The 17,849-nt window shown below is 36.0% G+C and overlaps 3 protein-coding genes across 3 annotated transcripts; 1 reads left to right on the top strand and 2 right to left on the bottom strand.

Moving 5' to 3' along the window:
• On the bottom strand, positions 1-4,407 carry syngr3a (synaptogyrin 3a). The gene is made up of 4 exons (XM_084086827.1): positions 4,216-4,407; positions 2,362-2,596; positions 1,985-2,130; positions 1-425 (listed from the first exon to the last, which is right to left on the bottom strand). Exons 1-4 carry the CDS (start codon positions 4,315-4,317, stop codon positions 222-224), a joined length of 687 nt encoding a protein of 228 aa, XP_083942953.1. The 5' UTR covers positions 4,318-4,407; the 3' UTR covers positions 1-221.
• A 1,755-nt stretch (positions 4,408-6,162) lies between these two features.
• Positions 6,163-9,188, bottom strand: gfer (growth factor, augmenter of liver regeneration (ERV1 homolog, S. cerevisiae)). Its single transcript, XM_084131953.1, has 3 exons — positions 8,959-9,188; positions 6,750-6,958; positions 6,163-6,645 (listed from the first exon to the last, which is right to left on the bottom strand). Exons 1-3 carry the CDS (start codon positions 9,166-9,168, stop codon positions 6,483-6,485), a joined length of 582 nt encoding a protein of 193 aa, XP_083988079.1. The 5' UTR covers positions 9,169-9,188; the 3' UTR covers positions 6,163-6,482.
• A 1,178-nt stretch (positions 9,189-10,366) lies between these two features.
• On the top strand, positions 10,367-15,876 carry drg2 (developmentally regulated GTP binding protein 2). The gene is made up of 13 exons (XM_084110718.1): positions 10,367-10,435; positions 10,671-10,770; positions 10,875-11,035; positions 11,106-11,195; positions 11,370-11,430; positions 11,510-11,600; positions 12,818-12,890; positions 13,462-13,552; positions 13,633-13,730; positions 13,827-13,992; positions 14,635-14,693; positions 15,444-15,497; positions 15,589-15,876. Exons 2-13 carry the CDS (start codon positions 10,707-10,709, stop codon positions 15,673-15,675), a joined length of 1,095 nt encoding a protein of 364 aa, XP_083966844.1. The 5' UTR covers positions 10,367-10,435; positions 10,671-10,706; the 3' UTR covers positions 15,676-15,876.
• Positions 15,877-17,849: the final 1,973 nt, after the last annotated feature.

Raw genomic sequence — 17,849 nt, 5'->3', positions numbered from 1 at the left:
ATACAACACTGATACCCTTCAATCAGTTTCATTCCAGCTGATAAATTAACACGTAATATTCCAAATGAAAGAGAAATCACAATCAACATATTCTCGTACAGAAGTTCACAGAACGGTACTACCTATGAACATTGTCACACCACTTCAGTTTGAAGAGCAGTGCCAGTCATCCACAATGATAGACCAATGACATCGCACATGGACTCTTGCTCGGCAGCGTTTCAGTAAATTGGCACCTGGTAGGTTTGGCCGGTGGGGTCCAGGTTTTCAGTGAAGGGTGGGCTCTGGTATGTGTCGTCAGGCTCGGTGCTTGTGACGGTGGGGTAGGGCTGGACAGGAGGGTTGCCATCGATGTGCTCTGTTGTGAACAGGGTCATATCGGTCCCTAGCAGATACTTCTGCACCGCTCTTACAGTCGAACCAGCCTGAAATACAAAGAGAAAGCAACTGAAAGTCACAGATTACTATCAAACTCTCTTTAAAAATAACTACTCTCAACTCTGACCACTTTTCCTGTTCTCAAAGCACTACAGAAATATTGGTGACAAATTATTCTAGTACTTGGCATTTAGTTTTGTATTTTGGGCTAAATTTGTATCCTTAGCAACATCACTGTAAAAAAAAGTTGCTGCCTTAAATTTTTAAGTACAATCAACTTAGATGTTTAAAGGAGCTGTATGTAAGAAACGTATTTCAATTAATCATAAAATGGCCCTGATATGTCACTAGACATTAAGAAATCATGTTCATTTCAAATACTTATATCACTGACAACAGTAGTCCAGCCAGGATATTGTCATTTAAAAGTGAAGTTGCAGCCCTCAACTGATGTTGATGTTGTCATGTTGTGTTTTGGCCTGAAGCGCCACCCTCCACCTATCTACCAATCACGAAGTCATGTAGTGTTTCGGCATCCGGGTTGCCAGCTCTGCTCTAGTTACCACAGCTGCAGCTTCAAACGTTCCTGCTGGATCCTGCAGCCTATCTGGCAACCTCGAGTCAGGGGGAGGGGGAGGGGATACACCGCTCTACAGTAATTTGAAAGTGATTGCAGTACCAGTTTTGGCCACAATCTTACATACGGCTCCTTTAAGTCATTTCAACTTAAATTACATTAAACTGACTTTAAAAATGAATAGAATCTTGTATAACTTATATAAAAAGTCAAAAATTGCTTAACTTATTTTGATGAGTTAAAGCAATGTAAAAACATAATGTTGTCATAACTTATTAATCATAATTTTATACAATGATGCTGAAACATCAAAGTATTATCAAAACAACATTTGCAGGTCCTTGTACGACGTCTTGCAAGAAATATTAATTAAACATTTACAGTGTGTATATATATGAATATATACACACTATATATTCTATGAATATGAGTTCAGATGCAAAAGCCTCTAAGTGCCATCTGAAATTTTCTTCTAGAATGATCATTTTTATCAAGCTTGTATATTTAAGTTCAGTAATTTCACTTAAGTGGCAATTAATAGGTAATTTTCATTGCCATTTAAGTGAAATTACTGAACTTAAATATACAAGCTTGATAAAAAATGATCATTCTAGAAGAAAATTTCAGATGGCACTTAGAGGCTTTTGCATCTGAACTCTTCATATATATATATATATATATATATATATATATATATATATATATATATACACAAGATAAACATTTCACTCTTGTTCAGTTACTGTAAGAAATAGCCAATGTCTTTCACTGCTTCTCTCACATCAGGACACACCACCAAACACTATTCTTATCCTCATTCATGGCCAGGGAAAAGGAAGTAATTCTATTACATGTTCCCAAATCCCCTGAGGGCTGAAACCAGTATGTAGAGCAAGCTAATGTCGATGAGATAGGTCATGATTTAACAACTTCCTCAAGTACTCATGAACCCAAAATGGATTGGTGTTCTGCAAGAAATCACAGTAAAATGACAGTAAAATGTGTGTTCATTTCCGTTTTCTCATTTACCCAGGTGAAGATGGAGAAGAAGGAAAAGGTTATGGCAGCTCTGGCAGCATCCGCTCCCTGATTTAATGGCAGCTCATCTGAGGTGGTGCGTTGCCATTGGTTGGCCAAGAAGCAGAAACAAACAAACCACAAAAATGCCCAGAAACCTGTAATCATGTACAAAATAATATTAGACTAATGACAATATAGTTTACTATACTGCCCCATGTTTACATAAAAAGACAAAATCACAAATAAAAGTGACAATGTCCGAAGGCAATACAGTACTTCTGTGGAGATTATGAATCATTGCCAGACCCCATGAATATTTCACAGCTTAAAAATAACATGCAGTCATAGAGAGTCTGAGTCTGTTTGGACTTGCTCTCATTGTTTACCTGAAAATCCAATGTCCAGCATCACTGCCTTCTTTCTGTCTTTAATACTGCTGATTTGTTGGAACTTCACGTCAAGGATAATGAAGAAAATGCAGGCTAGAAATGCTATGAACCCAATGGTGGTTCCATAGTTGCAGGCATCGTTGTTCTTGTTGAAAACACAATAGAGCCTCTCGCTGCCGTGGTTGACGTAGCCTTCGTTAATTATGGATCCGAACACCACTATTGAGAAGATCTGCAGGGGAAAAGATACGCATGACTTAATCATTTGTTTTTATTATAATGCTGTTAAAACCCTTTGTAAATGACATTAAACATTTAAAACTATTACATTAAATACTATTGCGTAAAGGCAGTTGATATGAAATGGCAAGCAGAGACAGAGGCTTCCTACACTGTCAAGTTATACTTCATCTAAAATTATAACAACATTTTTATAATTTTTGTAGAATTATACTATATTTGTACTTTTAAAAATGTACTAACCAAAACAACTTTATTTAAAATTAAAATGGTGACCATGTTACAACAACTAAAATATACACATTTTCATTTCTGCATAATAAATTATACATAGGCTACATTTTAACTAAAATCTTGATGTTGATAAAATGGACACATTTTTTTAACTCCCAGATTACCTTGGGTCTGTGGTATATATGTATATACATATATATACATTTTTCATTACATTTCTAACTATTAAACGATTTCAAACTTACTAACGATAAGCATTATATGATGTAGTAATGTTAGCTAATGTTCTTATTTAAAGCAATTATATAGTGTCTATCTTTTTTAAATGTCTCAATTACAAAATGAAACAGAAAGATAAACTTACACAGTCATAATGTCATAATATCCACTGTATGACCATATCAGTGCAATTCAATGAATATTATGTAGGCCTACTGTAAATGTTCTAAATCAGTATTTTCCATTTGTAGGACAAAATGTCCTTAAACTATTGTTCAGTATGAAATCTTTTATTTCTGAAAATATTTATATAGGCTAACACCTAATTTACACGAAAAAAAAAAAAAACTTTGACTGAAAGAGAATTTTATTGCACAAAGCCATAATCCACGTGATGTGTTTGTCTGATGCAGAAATGGAAGTAACAGTACATGAGCGTATAGTAAAGCCACAACCAATCAGAATCGAGGAGCCGGTCATATAGAAGCAGACTGTGCGGATCAAAACCTTGTGGGCTGCCTATCTAACAGCATTTCTGAGCAACATTAATGCTCAAAATGAGACACTCGCTTATATTTTTGATACACTATAGTGATGCTCTTACTGAAAAAAAAAAGAAATGAAAAAAAGAAAGAAAAGAAAAACCTATATTGCATCAAAGAGAAACGTTCATCAATTCAGGCTTTATACATAGGCTATAGCAGGTATAGCCTATATAGCCTATATGAAGTCACGTCTACGTGATAATAGGCCTATTGATAAATATAATAATATAATGCTATTATAAACGAATTCATCTCACAGTAATAAACGAAACAACACAAATTATTCAAGAATAAGCGCGTGTATTTAGGCTATATTCATGCTTCTATATGTTATTATTCTAGAAGGAATCACATGAGTAATCTCGTCATCAGAGGCAAAAACGCTTCGTGACATCAACACGTCAAAATTTGCAATATAAACGACAAATAATCTTACCTGTCTCAAATAAACGCATATCTATACGAGCGTCATATTTCCCATTGACCTCGTTAAATTATTAAATGAGCGTGTGATGAAAACGTTATAATTATGATATGCTCTGGGTTATTCTCACAGACTGCATTTGTCTCCTCTAGGCTGACATGATTATCTGTTGGTAAATAAATGTCTTACCCATGATAATATTCTAAGGATGGTCTGCGGCTGCTGAATAAAGGCAAAAGGGTCGAAAGCAGCCCCGGCTCTCCCAGCACCAAATGAACCCACTCCGTCCATTTTCCTCCTACTGTTATTCAGGCTCTGGGCTCTTGGTCGAGGTAGGCAAACAACACACACACACACACACACACACACACACACACACACACACACACTGTCAGAGGCGTGCGCAATCTCTCTGATTCTGTTACATTCTCAACAGCAACATCTACTGATCGTCTTCTCTTCGGTGTTTGGGAAAGTGGGTGGTTTAGAATTAAGTGTGATTTCGAGTCGTCCAACCTCTTATCTGTCTTTCATCAGCAAGTCCTCATTAGCATTTTCTCATAACTTCAGTCCTTACAAGACTTGTATTTGGAATAATGTTTTTTATTGTCTACTCCGTAATAAGCCTTTGTATTATGAAAACTGGTTTAAATATAATATTTTTGTCTTTACTGTATGATGGACAGTTATGGTAATATTCTCAATTACAATGATTTCTGTTTAAAACATGCCATCCTGGTTTTTTACACAGTTGTAAGTGCCATACCTCAAAACATGGTGATATTGCTATTCTTGCACACTATGTGACATCCCTCTCCCATCCCTGTTTCTATTAGAGATCTTTTATGTAACAACATGCATATTAGAAGTGTCTACATTGATAGACTTCTACCAAATCAGCTCAGATGACACTAAATTATTTTAAAGATTTTGATTTGAAGGAGATAAGAATGGGTTACCTATACTTTTCCAATTACCCCTAAAGAACTTCCATTTTAAAATAATTAATGACATATATCCATCCAAAGAAATTACTTATAGCTAGGTCAAAATTTGATATTGGGGGAAAACTCTTTTTTATGAGAATGACATTGAAACTGAAATTTGACTGTAAGTTATTCTGTTCTCAGTTGTACAGCAAAATGTACCACATCGACATCCATGTCAACCCCTTTAGCTATGAACAAGTTAAATTTGGTGTGCTCAAGAAACATTGTACACAGCACTATCTGGTTAACAACATTTTCGGACTTGCTAAATTCTTCATTCATAAATGTAGATTTTCTTAATGATTGTGTGTCATTCTATTTGAAAACGAACTATTTACAGCTTTAAGATCTTATTCTAATGCTACTATATTCTCTATCTTGGTCCTTGTAATACATTTCTTCTCCCTTCCAGTCTAGCGCAGTTTTATATTGGGAAGGGTAAAATATTTCAATATAAGCATTTTACCCCCCCCTCCTCCCTCCTCCCCCTCCTCCTATCCTCATTTTGTAAATGAGCTTAAAATTCTTGCTTCACCCCCCTGTGCTCTCTAAAATGAAAAAGCTATTACAGTAGCCAATTTTTTCCATGAGTTAAGTGCCTTGTAGCTTTCTATCACCCCTTGTAATTTAGTTATATACACTATTATTTTATTTATTTGTGTAATTCTTTTTCTTTCATTATATTATATTTAATGAAATATAATATAATTTCGATCCTTATTTATTTTGCTTTAATGTCTATTCATTTGGATTTTCAAAATTCCACCAGTCACTTGTTATTTCTTATGATTGGGTCTGCTAACTTCATAGGGGCTGTTCAGCTTCACCCATTAGCAGGCCAAATGGAACATTTTAGGAGGCATGCAGAATATTTTGTCAATAGGGTCTAGTGTTGTTTTACCCTAATGTTCTTCAGCATATTTTTGTTTTGTTTCATACAGAGCCTTTGGCATGACATTGTTTTGACTATCACAACAGGTTAGGTTCACAAAAATGTATATAAACAAATGTATATAAGACTAGATCTAATATTTTAAGTAGAAATTGCTATTTGTGAGTAAATAAAAACCCTGAAATGACAAATGAGAAAAGTCATGTAAATACACTGGTAATAAAAAAAAGTGTAAACCATGAAGAACACTCAGTTATCGGTATTATGGCATTTAATTAATTTAATTATTTATAATTATGTTCATATGTTGCCACTCCAAGTTTCTGTAAATAAAAACTTTGAAAATAAGCAGCTTTGTCATTATAGCAAAAGTATCAGAAATATAGGGGGTCCAAATTTAGTCTTTGACATTGAGGGGCCTTGGAGTCAAAAAGGTTGAGAACCACTGCTCTAAACAAACAGAACATTTTTATTTCCAGCTGTTGAACAGAGTTCAAAATTTAAGTGCAAAGTCAATATGTATATGTTTAATATCCTCAGAATCAGTATGCAACGTCTTTTAGCTCATGTTAATTTCAGTCACAAGAACCATCTTTCCAGCCGTCCCGCCATCGCTCATCCACCCTGCTGCAGTCAAACTCCGGCTTGCCTAACCGGATGTTGATGTCATTATGGAGGCGACACAGCCACTGTGAGAGGTTGTGCCGGCTGTTAGTGTCTGGTTGATTTGTTTTCAATCTGATAAGAGACAAGATCATTGAAACATATGCTACCAAACATAAATGTGAACACTGCAATGCTTCTGCTATAAAATGGTAGAGGACAAACATGAAAACCACAACCTTGATCTCAGGTCCTCTGCGCATTCATCACACGGGAAAACCTTTGAGAAGAGGTTGATGAACTGTGTCATCTCCCCCTGTTGTTCTGTGGTCGGTGTATCGGGATAATATGCAGCCATCGTGTGAAGAAAAGACCATGAGCTCCTGCCCAGCTCCTCTCTGTCCAGAGGGCATTCAACAGGCTTAGTTTCCTCCACCGCCCTGCTCTCCTGTTCAAATATCATATGATTGTTTACTGCAAACAATAGCAACTGTTGTAGCACAACATTTTTGCGTTGCTCTGGCAGCTAAACTATAGCTCTTGACTAGTAACTATAACCATTGTTGGGGGTAACTCATTACAAGTAACTTGAGTTACATAATCAGATTACTTTTTCAAGTAACTAGTAAAGGAATTACTTTTAAAATTTACAACAAAATATCAGAGTTACTTTTTCAAATAAGTAACGCTAGTTACCTTGTTTTCCTATCTATTGACTGACAGCTCTCTTGACCCCATGTTGAGACAAATCGAAGTGCAGAGGCGTTGTGTGTAAACATGATGGTTATTGTAGTTCTAGACTAAATGTGAGCGTTGATTTACTCATCTCACTTGCACAAAAAAAATTCAATATTCCTCAAAATGCAATGCAAACCTCCAATAACTAAATATGTTAAATAAAACATACATTTTTATGCATTTAATCTTACCTTATTGACCAATGTACTTGCTTCTGACCTTCAATGATTCAGTTAAACCATAAGCAAAAATTATTTTTTAGTTTCTTATTGGTAAAATAAGTGTTAAACTTTTCTCCTGCATCCTGTTCTTCTACAATCCAGATTGGCAGCACAGCTGAAATGTTTGTTTGAACTGCGCCCTCTACTGTACAACCGTGAATTTGCATTTCCTTCAGCCTGAGGCTTATTATTTCACTTTTGGTGTGAAAGGGTCTTTACATTTGCCCAAAAATATAACTTTTTTGTTATAAAAAAAACAAAACAAGCCCAGCCCAGGTGAAAAAAGTAACGCAAAAGTAACTTAACGCATTACTTTTCTAAAAAAAAAGTAACTAAGTAACGCAATTAGTTACTTTTTAAGGGAGTAACGCAATATTGTAATGCATTACTTTTCAATGCGAACTTTCCCCAACACTGACTATAACCATGACTGGCTTCTTCTACCAGTTAGTTCAGTGTAACTGGTTCCTATAAAACAATGGTTCTCAAACCTAGACACAAAGGCCCTCTGATGTTGAACGCAATATTCAAAGGCATCCTATTCACACCCTCTCTCATAGGCTCAAATACTTCTGCTGTAATTAATCTGCTTGTTTTCAAACTACTTTTATTAAAAGAAACTGAGAGTACTGATATATTAAATCAATTAACCACAGTTCATTTTGTGATTCCAGAAGTTTTAAACACTGTATTTCCTCATTAAAAACAATAGTTACAGTGGGGATAAAATAGAAATATGATTTCAGTTTAAATCTTAAGCAGTTTAATGTAAATTATTGTTAGGTTATTTTACATATAACTTATTATTATATTTTATTACATTATTATTATCATATTAATAATGATTAATTAACGTAAATGCTTTAAAGTCATCCTGCAACTCCTAGTTTACTGAGGCCCACTGGTTGAGAACCACTGCAAAAAATCTTGAATTTACTTATTATAGTAGCCAACATATTTAGAGTGTTGGCTACTAATACTATAATTGTATTAAAATTTGATTCCATTAGTCCCCCAAATAGATTTTTTATTATGAATCTACAATATTTAAGTATGTTCCACATATGGTTGAAAATACCATCATTGGGCCTAGAAAGATAACACTCTGGGAGTCCAGACTATAAAAGAGGAAGGATGCCCTTCCCTCACTGTCACACTCTGTGTCTAGCAAGAAAATAAACCTCAAAGACAATTGGAAATGTTTGTCTCATATTCAGTGATAGAATTTTGCTTGCCACCACAACATATACCATAGTTATTACTAAATTTAGTGTTACTATAGTAAAACTATAGTGCAAGAGGTGAAAGATTAAAATGTAGCCTAATTCTGAAATGTAAAAAATCCAAACCTTTAGTACAATACAACTGTACTGACAAGTCGATATAAGTTCAGCAAAGGATGCATGTGTTTAGTTGTCATCTATTTTGTTTAACGTTACACAGATGTTTTACTCCTGATTCTCATTCAAAATTGTAGTTTCACTGTCACCTGCACTGAGACTGAGGACGTCTGCTTCTGCAACTTCATCCATGATTTAAAATCCGTACAAGCTCGGCACGGTTTCTTTTTCGGTTCTCCGGTAGTGGTCGGGTCTTTACTCGTACTGTCCCCAGGTGGTCTGTCAACCACGGGGAAAGAGAAACCCTCCATACCAGCGTTATTTTGCGTGGAAGATCGCGACCCGGCAGCGGCTGCCATATTTAAATTCGCACGATGTGTTATGTAGTACCAGGGTTGCCAGATCTCCGTGATAAACTCAGCCCAATCAAAACTAGTCTTAAAGGGATAGTTCACCAAAAAATGAAAACTGTCATCATTTACTTACCCTCAAGTTGTTCCAAACCTGTATACGTTTCTTTCTTCTGTTAAACACAAAAGAAGATATTTTAAAGAATGTTGGTAACCAAACAGTTGACGGTAGCCATTGACTTCATAGTATTTTTTCCCTACGTCAATGTGTGCCATAAACTGTCTGGAAGAAAGAAACTCATACAAGTTTGGAACAACTTGAGGGTGAGTAAATGATGACAGAATTTTCATTTTTGGGTGAACTATTCCATTAAAACATGCCACTCACACACCCCAAAATACATCGTTTACACAGTCATTGTTGTGCATTACATCTTTTTTCAGCTGGAAAACAAATTATAAACACAGTGTGTTTTCATAAATAAAATTATCTTACCTTAAGATTGACAGCTGGTGAACAAAATACTTCGGTGGAGGTAGTTATCCTTTATTTGTTAGCTATTTAAATAACAAACTATTTCCAGTTTTAAGATCTTGTTCTAATGCTATATTCTCCATCTTGGTCCTCCTTGTCATAATTTTTTCTCCCTACCAGTCTAGCACAGTTTTATACTGGGTAGAGTCAAATATTTCAATATAATCATTTGTCAAACCTTTAACCATGGAGGAAAATAAATCCGTGGCAACAGTTTAAAATATTTGCGTGGGGAAACCGCGGACTTGGCAACCTTGTGTACTTCCCATGTGAGCGAATCGTTCAGTCGGTTCTTCTCAATGAGCAAACTGAATTGTTCATGAACGACGATATGTGCCTTCACCTGGCTTTACTAGAACATTATTCCACAACGGTATGTAAGGGACTAAAGTAGTCCGAAGTAATTTCATGCCTACGTGAAATAATCACTAAATCGGTTTTGTGAAACGACTGTTCGAATGAACCGATTCGCAGGAATGAGTCAGAATTGAATTCCAACCACTGTTATGCATGATTGATAGGAACGTTTGTTGTCAAACATATGTTGGTCTTGAGTAAATTATCAACAGTATGGCAACAGCGGGTAAAATATAACTGACATATGAAAAAAAAAAAAAGTTCAGGATTTAAACATTATAGAATTAGTTTCACACCGGAGCACTTTCTGTGCAGCACTGTGTCCACCAGCGAGTGGTGACGTCACCAGCAGTCCATGCCGCAGAGTTCGGGCTGCCTAAAACTGTAATTATCACAGCATTTACTTCTTTAAATACACGAGTGACAGCGTCTAATACTTTATGAAGTGTTGACTTTGTATAAGTAGCCATTTGATATGATATTTGTATGACATCACATATCAATCTGCAACAGTGTTTGATAAGTTTGATATAAGTGCCTACTAGCTTAGCTTACTACTGACAACGTAGCTAGAGAGCAGATGGACATGCTTTATTTCATGCTACTGTAATGTTCACAGGCTTCACATTAGGAAACATATCACACTTCATTGACAATGGGGATTCTGGAAAAGATAGCGGAGATAGAGAGAGAAATCTCTCGAACACAGAAGAATAAAGGTAAGTCAAGAGACCCTGGTCTAAATGTCCAATGGGCCTTTTGATGCTTTGTGTCTGTTTATTTCATCAATTAAATCCTGATTATTTCCCAACTTGTTTTGCAGCAACTGAATACCATCTGGGTTTATTGAAAGCCAAGTTAGCCAAGTACAGAGCCCAGCTTCTGGAGCCCTCAAAATCAGCTGGAGCCAAAGGTGAGGGCTTCGATGTTATGAAATCTGGCGATGCTAGAGTGGCTCTGATTGGATTCCCCTCAGTTGGCAAGGTAACAATGACACCAGCTGTGCCATATTTCTGATGGACGAGACATGCTCTAATTGATGGTGTTTTTGTAGTCTACTTTTCTCAGTTTAATGACATCAACAGCAAGTGAAGCGGCTTCATATGAGTTCACCACCTTGACCTGCATTCCAGGTGTCATTGAGGTATCATTTATGTTAAAATATTTCTCTTTCCTCTCTGTTTTTGTTTTTATCTTCTTTCTGCTTATATCATTACTATTGATATTATAGTAATTACAATAGTATGATATAATACCATAAACATGTATATCTGACATGATATTGGTTTAATTTAATTTGTTAAAAATTCAATTCTAGTACAAAGGTGCCAACATACAGCTGCTGGATTTGCCTGGTATCATTGAGGGGGCTGCACAAGGTATTTTCTTTTGTAATGTACATTTTTATGTGTAACATATTTTAACATGTGTTTAAATTCATGAATCTTTGTTTGAAAGGTAAGGGCAGGGGTAGACAGGTCATTGCTGTGGCCAGAACTGCAGATGTGGTCATCATGATGTTGGATGCAACTAAAGGAGAGGTTCAGAGGTGAGTTGAAATATTTACCCCTGGTGTCACAGACAAGACTTAAAGGCCCTCTGAAATCAAAATTACAATTTTTTTTTTTAGCTCTTAGGATGAATATGTTAGCCTTAATGTTATAAATAAGCTGGTGTGTTCCAAAACAATGACAAAATTCGCATTTAGGAGATATAAGCATTCAAAACGTACAATCTCTTACTTGCGCTAAAATGGATCACAGATTTTTATGACGTCACTGCGGACTTCAGCTTCTCATCACATCTTCTGTCCAATCAAATGCTCTCTAGAATCTAAAGTGTCCCGCGACTCCCGCCCCCTATGCTATAAATACCACTTGGCCAAAGCGACCATGGCTGTACTTGACTGTACGTTCGGCGGTAAACGCATGCTCAGTGTCAGCTGCTCGTGCTCATCAGTTCCATCAGTTAACTGTCAGAGCTACTGGAGTAACATATACGCCGGGATATTGTTTATTTCAAGTCGGAGTGACTGTCAGGCACGTCTGAAAGCGAGTAAGTTTAGAAAACTGGATCATCGCTGACTCTGTTTTGAACGATTCAGTTCGATTTGGGGAACTGGTTCGACCGTTTCACAAAAAAAAAAAGGTTCAAAAGAACGATTCGTTCACGAACCGGACATCACTCCCATTGTCACGTCACGGAGCAATATTGGTTGGAGATGTGTGTTCGGTTGCTCAAACGCTCGAGTTTTATTCCATTTTCAAAATGAAATGGCTAGAATTTATTCACACCTCTAACATTACTATTGAATCCAACGTATCAGCGCTCGGATTCATTCCCATGGTGCTGTCAAGTACAACTCGCAGTCTGTTAGGTAAACTAAATGCTATTGGCTATTTGAAAAGGGGGAGGGGCCATTCAATATGTCCCGCCTTAGCTTCCTCTCTCAGTGGAAATTACGTCAATGTATCACACAAAGCTGCTCGTTTCAAGGCGCTTCAGTGGGCCTTTAAGCCTAGTCCCAGACTAAACTGCATGTTCGAGCAGTTTTAACTAAAGCCATTGTTTTGTTTCAAGACGCACACCAGTAATGTTTTTTTTCTAAGGCACGTTTATAAAGGTTACTTAAATGTCCTAATTGAACTAAGGCTTAATCCTGGCTTAATCTAAGCCCTGTCTGTGAAACCAGGCCGTAGTCTTTGGAGAATGTTTGCAATATTTGCATATATTGTTCTGTTTGATGATTGTTGTTTTGTTCTTCAGGGAACTTCTGGAAAAAGAACTTGAAACTGTTGGCATTAGACTCAACCGGCCCAAACCAAATATCTATTTTAAGGTCAGTGTTTCAGTTTGTCTGTTGACTAACATGTCCTTTAAATTTAGTCAATATTTTGTAGAGTCTCATTCATTAATTTTAGTCCACTTTACACTCTCCAAAATACCACGTTTTTTTGTTGAAAATTTAAGTTGATAATATGCAACTGACAAAAGTGTCAAGCTGTCACAGATTATCCAAACTTTTCAAAAATTAGTGGCCAGTAACTTTTTTTTTTTGAAAGAAAATTATACTTTTTTTCAGCAAGGACGTATTAATCAAAAGTGACAGTGAAGACATAATGTTACAACATTTTTCTATTTCTGAAAAATGCTGTCATTTTAAACTTTCTTTTCATCAAAGAACCCTTACAAAAAAAAAATCATCATTGATAGTAATAGAAATGTTTCTTGAGCAGCAAATCAGCATATTAGAATGATTTCTGAAGGATCATGTGACTCTGTAATTGAAATTGTCCTTTTGAAAAAAAAAAAAAGTTTCTGAAATACTGAGAATGTTTACTGTTTAGAGACTAATAGGATTACACACAGATATACTGAAACATTCTTCTTTTTTTTAAATCTGTTCACAGCCTAAAAAAGGTGGTGGCTTATCGTACAATTCAACGGTTCCCCTCACACACTGCTCTGAGAAGCTTGTTCAGCTCATTCTTCATGAGTACAGTATCCTTTTGCCCAGTTTAGTCACTTTATTTAATTTTCCTCTAATGAAGAGCGACACGTCTACCTTAACTTGACTGCAGAAATCTTCAATGCTGAGGTTTTGTTCAGAGAGGACAGCACTCCAGATGAATTTATCGATGTCATTGTGGGCAACAGAGTGTACATGCCTTGCTTATATGTGAGTATATATTTCAATTCAAGTATCAGCCTAATGCAAAGCTCCTCAGATTTAACAGCATGTTGGCAAATTTGAATATGATTAATCTTGTTACAGGTGTACAACAAAGTGGACCAGATTTCTATAGAGGAAGTGGATCGTCTGGCCCATAGGCCTAACAGTGTAGTGATCAGCTGTGGCATGAAGCTGAATCTAGATTACCTCCTTGAGCAGTTGTGGGAATACCTGGCTCTGATCTGCATATACACCAAGAAGAGAGGAGGTGTGCCTTTTTGTCCTCATATTTTAGTCATTTAAAATTTAAGCGGGCTTTCACACTAGAGCAGTGCTGCTCAGCCTTTTTGACTCAAAAGGCCAACATATTGAAATGTCCAACATATTCGAAGGCCTCCTTCTATTTACAGTATTTCTGCTGTAATCATGACAAAGCTGCTTGTTTTGTATTGATACATTAAGTTAATGTTCCTTTTTAGCATTTTAATTGAGATTAGAGTTAGATTATTGTAATCTATTAATGATTTATTTGAGTTTTTAATGTAAACCAAGCCTGTTTGGCATCAGATTTTGGTTTATTTTGGCGGGGAAGCGGCTTTCCATCCACTTGAAAAGGTGATACGGATTAAGGCTCACATTTGGTATTAAAGCATTCCTCCTAAATTTAAATCTTAACATAAATTTGGGAAGTTCCCTTTCAGAGATTGCCATAAGAACTGAACCAAGTGCTATGTTTCTTTGCTGTACAGTATTTTTTATTTTTTTTTACAAAGCATTCATTTTGAAGAGGTGTATTGATGTTCATTTCCTGTTAAAAATAAAAGTCAGTACAGTATAGATATTTTAATTTCTATAATTATTGTGTTTTTGTTCTCCAATTCTAACCCTCCGTTTTTTTATTGTTGTGTAGCACGACCAGATTTCGGTGACCCTATAATCATGAGACGAGGAGCATCAGTTGAACATGTGGTATGTCTCTGTATCACCTACAACTTTATTTATGCGTTACGCTGTGGTCAACCAGTGGAAAAACACACTCAGTGCACCTTTAACCAAAACATTTTCATAGTTATTCATTTTAGAAAACTGCATTGTAGATGATGAAGTGTTGTGCACTGTGTAAAAATATACTTGAATATGTGTATTTATATTTGATATGCTGTCTAACTAAATCTTCATCATATACTGTATACTATAGTGGCCAAAAGTGATATCCGGAGGGGATATTTGTTTTTAATGATCCTAAATGTTTGATTAAACCATCAAAATATGAGGAATTTTTTTTTTTTTTTAAATATGATGGAAGAACAAAACGTTACACTTGGTTAAGGTATTTATCTGACAAAATAAGGAAACTACAGCTACTGGTTTTATTTTATTATGCAAAAATACATAAATAATAAATGCATAGAAAAACAAAAAGCTCACAGGAAAAAGCATACTTTGACTACAACATAGTGTTTAATATTTTGTTGTTTCATAATTTCTTAATATGACAGCCTTGCCAAAAGTTATATCCAACAATTTGGTATGTTTCATTGCCTTATACATTGACTTCAAGCACAACTACTCAATAAGCTTACAAAATCTTAAACACATTTTTAACAATATTTGAATAAAGTGTGAAGGTGTCAATTTTCCGAGGCCGGACCTCACTTTTGGCCACTTCTGTATATGTCAATCACTTGTATGAACTCATGATTGCGCCTCTTCTTCCAGTGTCACAGAATCCACAGGACATTAGCTAGCCAGTTCAAGTACGCACTTGTCTGGGTAAGATTCTCCTTCACCTGTAGTGAAACATAGTCTTGCTTTTGTTCCGTATGTGCTTTTCTTCAACAACTACTGTCTTTTTGGATCATAGGGAACAAGCACAAAGTACAGTCCTCAGAGAGTAGGACTGACACACATCATGGAACACGAGGATGTCATTCAGATCGTGAAGAAATGAAATCTAGTCTTCAGATCCTCTACAGTATCAACAGAACATTTGATACATGCACAACAGAACATTTTTCTGTTAACAACTGCAGTGTTTAACACAACGTCATGGAAGAACCTGTGGTCAGCCATTGAAAAGTGATTATTTTGTTCATGAAAAACATCCTGACAAAACCCATTCAAATAAATAATATTCAGATTTTTGTTCTTATTTGTGCCTTTCATAATGTGTGTTTTTTTTTTTTTTTTAACTGAATTGGACACAGTAAGGAATAAAAGTATGAGACTATGTGAAAAATCTGGCATTCAAAAAAAAGGAGGAAAAAAGAAGAAATGTGATATTTCAGATATATTGCATATTCTGCACTTTTCTAGGTCACTAACCAAATTTGTGACATTGATCATGTGAACTCCTTCTTGTAGACAGTCAGATGAAGCACAACTAGACAGAAAATAAATGTATAAAAGATTGAAAATATATAAGACTACCAGGGTAAAGTGACGAAAGAAAAGTGTTTCAACACAAAGCAATGACCAAAGATTTGCAGATAGATTCCACCAATCCTGTGTTAGCTGTATTTTACAATCCCATAAAACCAACATGACAGACTTAAAAGATCATAGTTCATTATTTAAAGCACTTAGACAAGAACATCCAGTTCAGTCCATCCATACCAGTTTAAGATAGCTAGAGAAGAAGGAGCAGCAGATTATGTTGAACTTCAACACAATTTATCACCAGGTCTGTTGGTTATTTTTCATATTTTATGGTGTATTAGTTAACCATTTAAATCATTGTGAAGGGTTAATTGCATCTGTAATGGATCAGGTGAGGAGATTGTGATGTTTTACTGCACACATCCAAGGAACATTTACAAATGTTTTTTAAACTTGCTAAGAGAGTTTTAAATGTAGCGTTTCCAGTATGAAACTTACATTTATGCATTTATTATGCATTGTAATAAAGTATGGTTATATGGTGAAGACTTTATATGATTGCAGCACACCAGTAAGTTCAACTCACAACTTAAACATGGGTGGTGACTCAGAAGCACTCTTTATGTCACAAGATGTTAACTGTTAGCTTTCTGTATTTATCTGAAAACCTAGAGCTGCCTACTCTATTCATTACAGAAAACTAGCATAATAGTTGACATTAAATATGCATGCTGAGGCACTCGGGCTGTACAGCACAACAGACAAGTGTGGAGTGGGGAACTATCAAGCCATTGGAAGGCTGTTCCACTTCAGGCTTGATGGGGCTTTGTGTAATTAGCCCACATTTCAAAACGCTAAAATGATGAGCAGGATGGCAAGAAACTGTTTTGGAATAACTTGAGAATTTACGTTTCTACGCTGGAGTTACTTTGAATGAGTTCGGATGGAAAGATAATGGTAAGAAGGACGAATGCAGTGCCAATGAGCTACGCTTGTAAACATGACACTTGATGCTGGGGCCATATGGTGCTGTATGTGTGTGTGTGTGCTGGGACTGTGCACTTCAGCTTTTACTTCATTCTGATATTCTGCATCATTTACTGCTGTGCTGATCGTGAGGTTCTGAACATACTGGGATGTTTTGAATACTGCAGTCTGACATTGTGAACTGAAATGTAGCTACACTTTTAATTAGCTATTTGTAACTTACTGAAGAAGGAGGCTCCTTAAGACCATTTAATTTTTTTTTTCTGATGAGCAAATGTATTTACAGCAGTTCGTTCTGGTTCTCGAATCTGATTGGCTGAGAGCATTTTCCAGCTGTGCGATATTCCCCCAGTATCAGCACTGGAACGTTTCACTCCACTTTGTATCACTCCACTTACGGCGACTGATGGTCAAGCAATTTTTTTACAAATAGGCTGCCTACTACTGTTGTTGTGTCATGAAAACCTCAAATATGTGACTCATATATAAACATAGCGCATATTTGACAATTTGTTTAGACCTTTTCGGAGATTGAGCTCCAGGCCATCAGCGGCCGTTTAGCGCACATGTACCCGCAGAGAACAGCTTCATCTCGGCCAGTCCTTCGAGAATTTGCCGCTGGCTCTTATGTAGATAGTGGTTAACCCTTTATGGCACAGCGTTGCCATATGGTAACAATTAATTTCTACTCATTTCCTTGTTATTCAGAAAAAAATACAATATATTGCACTATGGGAATTAAAAGGGCAGGCCTTAATG

The sequence above is a fragment of the Abramis brama genome (assembly GCF_963993115.1).
Source record: "Abramis brama genome assembly, chromosome: 1".
Taxonomy (NCBI): domain Eukaryota; kingdom Metazoa; phylum Chordata; class Actinopteri; order Cypriniformes; family Leuciscidae; genus Abramis; species Abramis brama.
Note: the sequence above shows the minus strand (reverse complement) of the source record. Positions and strands in the feature narration are given on the sequence as shown.

Excerpts from the sequence above, each read along its gene's own strand:
- drg2 (XM_084110718.1), top strand. The coding sequence starts at position 10,707 with ATGGGGATTCTGGAAAAGATAGCGGAGATAGAGAGAGAAATCTCTCGA. Across the intron at positions 10,771-10,874 it reads TCGAACACAGAAGAATAAAG|CAACTGAATACCATCTGGGT; the intron begins GTAAGTCAAGAG and ends CTTGTTTTGCAG. Across the intron at positions 13,553-13,632 it reads GCTCATTCTTCATGAGTACA|AAATCTTCAATGCTGAGGTT; the intron begins GTATCCTTTTGC and ends ACTTGACTGCAG.
- gfer (XM_084131953.1), bottom strand. The coding sequence starts at position 9,168 with ATGGCAGCCGCTGCCGGGTCGCGATCTTCCACGCAAAATAACGCTGGT. Across the intron at positions 6,959-8,958 it reads CGTCCTCAGTCTCAGTGCAG|GAGAGCAGGGCGGTGGAGGA; the intron begins GTGACAGTGAAA and ends ATATTTGAACAG. Across the intron at positions 6,646-6,749 it reads GCAGAGGACCTGAGATCAAG|ATTGAAAACAAATCAACCAG; the intron begins GTTGTGGTTTTC and ends GTCTCTTATCAG.
- syngr3a (XM_084086827.1), bottom strand. The coding sequence starts at position 4,317 with ATGGACGGAGTGGGTTCATTTGGTGCTGGGAGAGCCGGGGCTGCTTTC. Across the intron at positions 2,597-4,215 it reads TCCTTAGAATATTATCATGG|ATCTTCTCAATAGTGGTGTT; the intron begins GTAAGACATTTA and ends TTTCCCCTGCAG. Across the intron at positions 2,131-2,361 it reads GCTGGACATTGGATTTTCAG|GTTTCTGGGCATTTTTGTGG; the intron begins GTAAACAATGAG and ends ACATGATTACAG.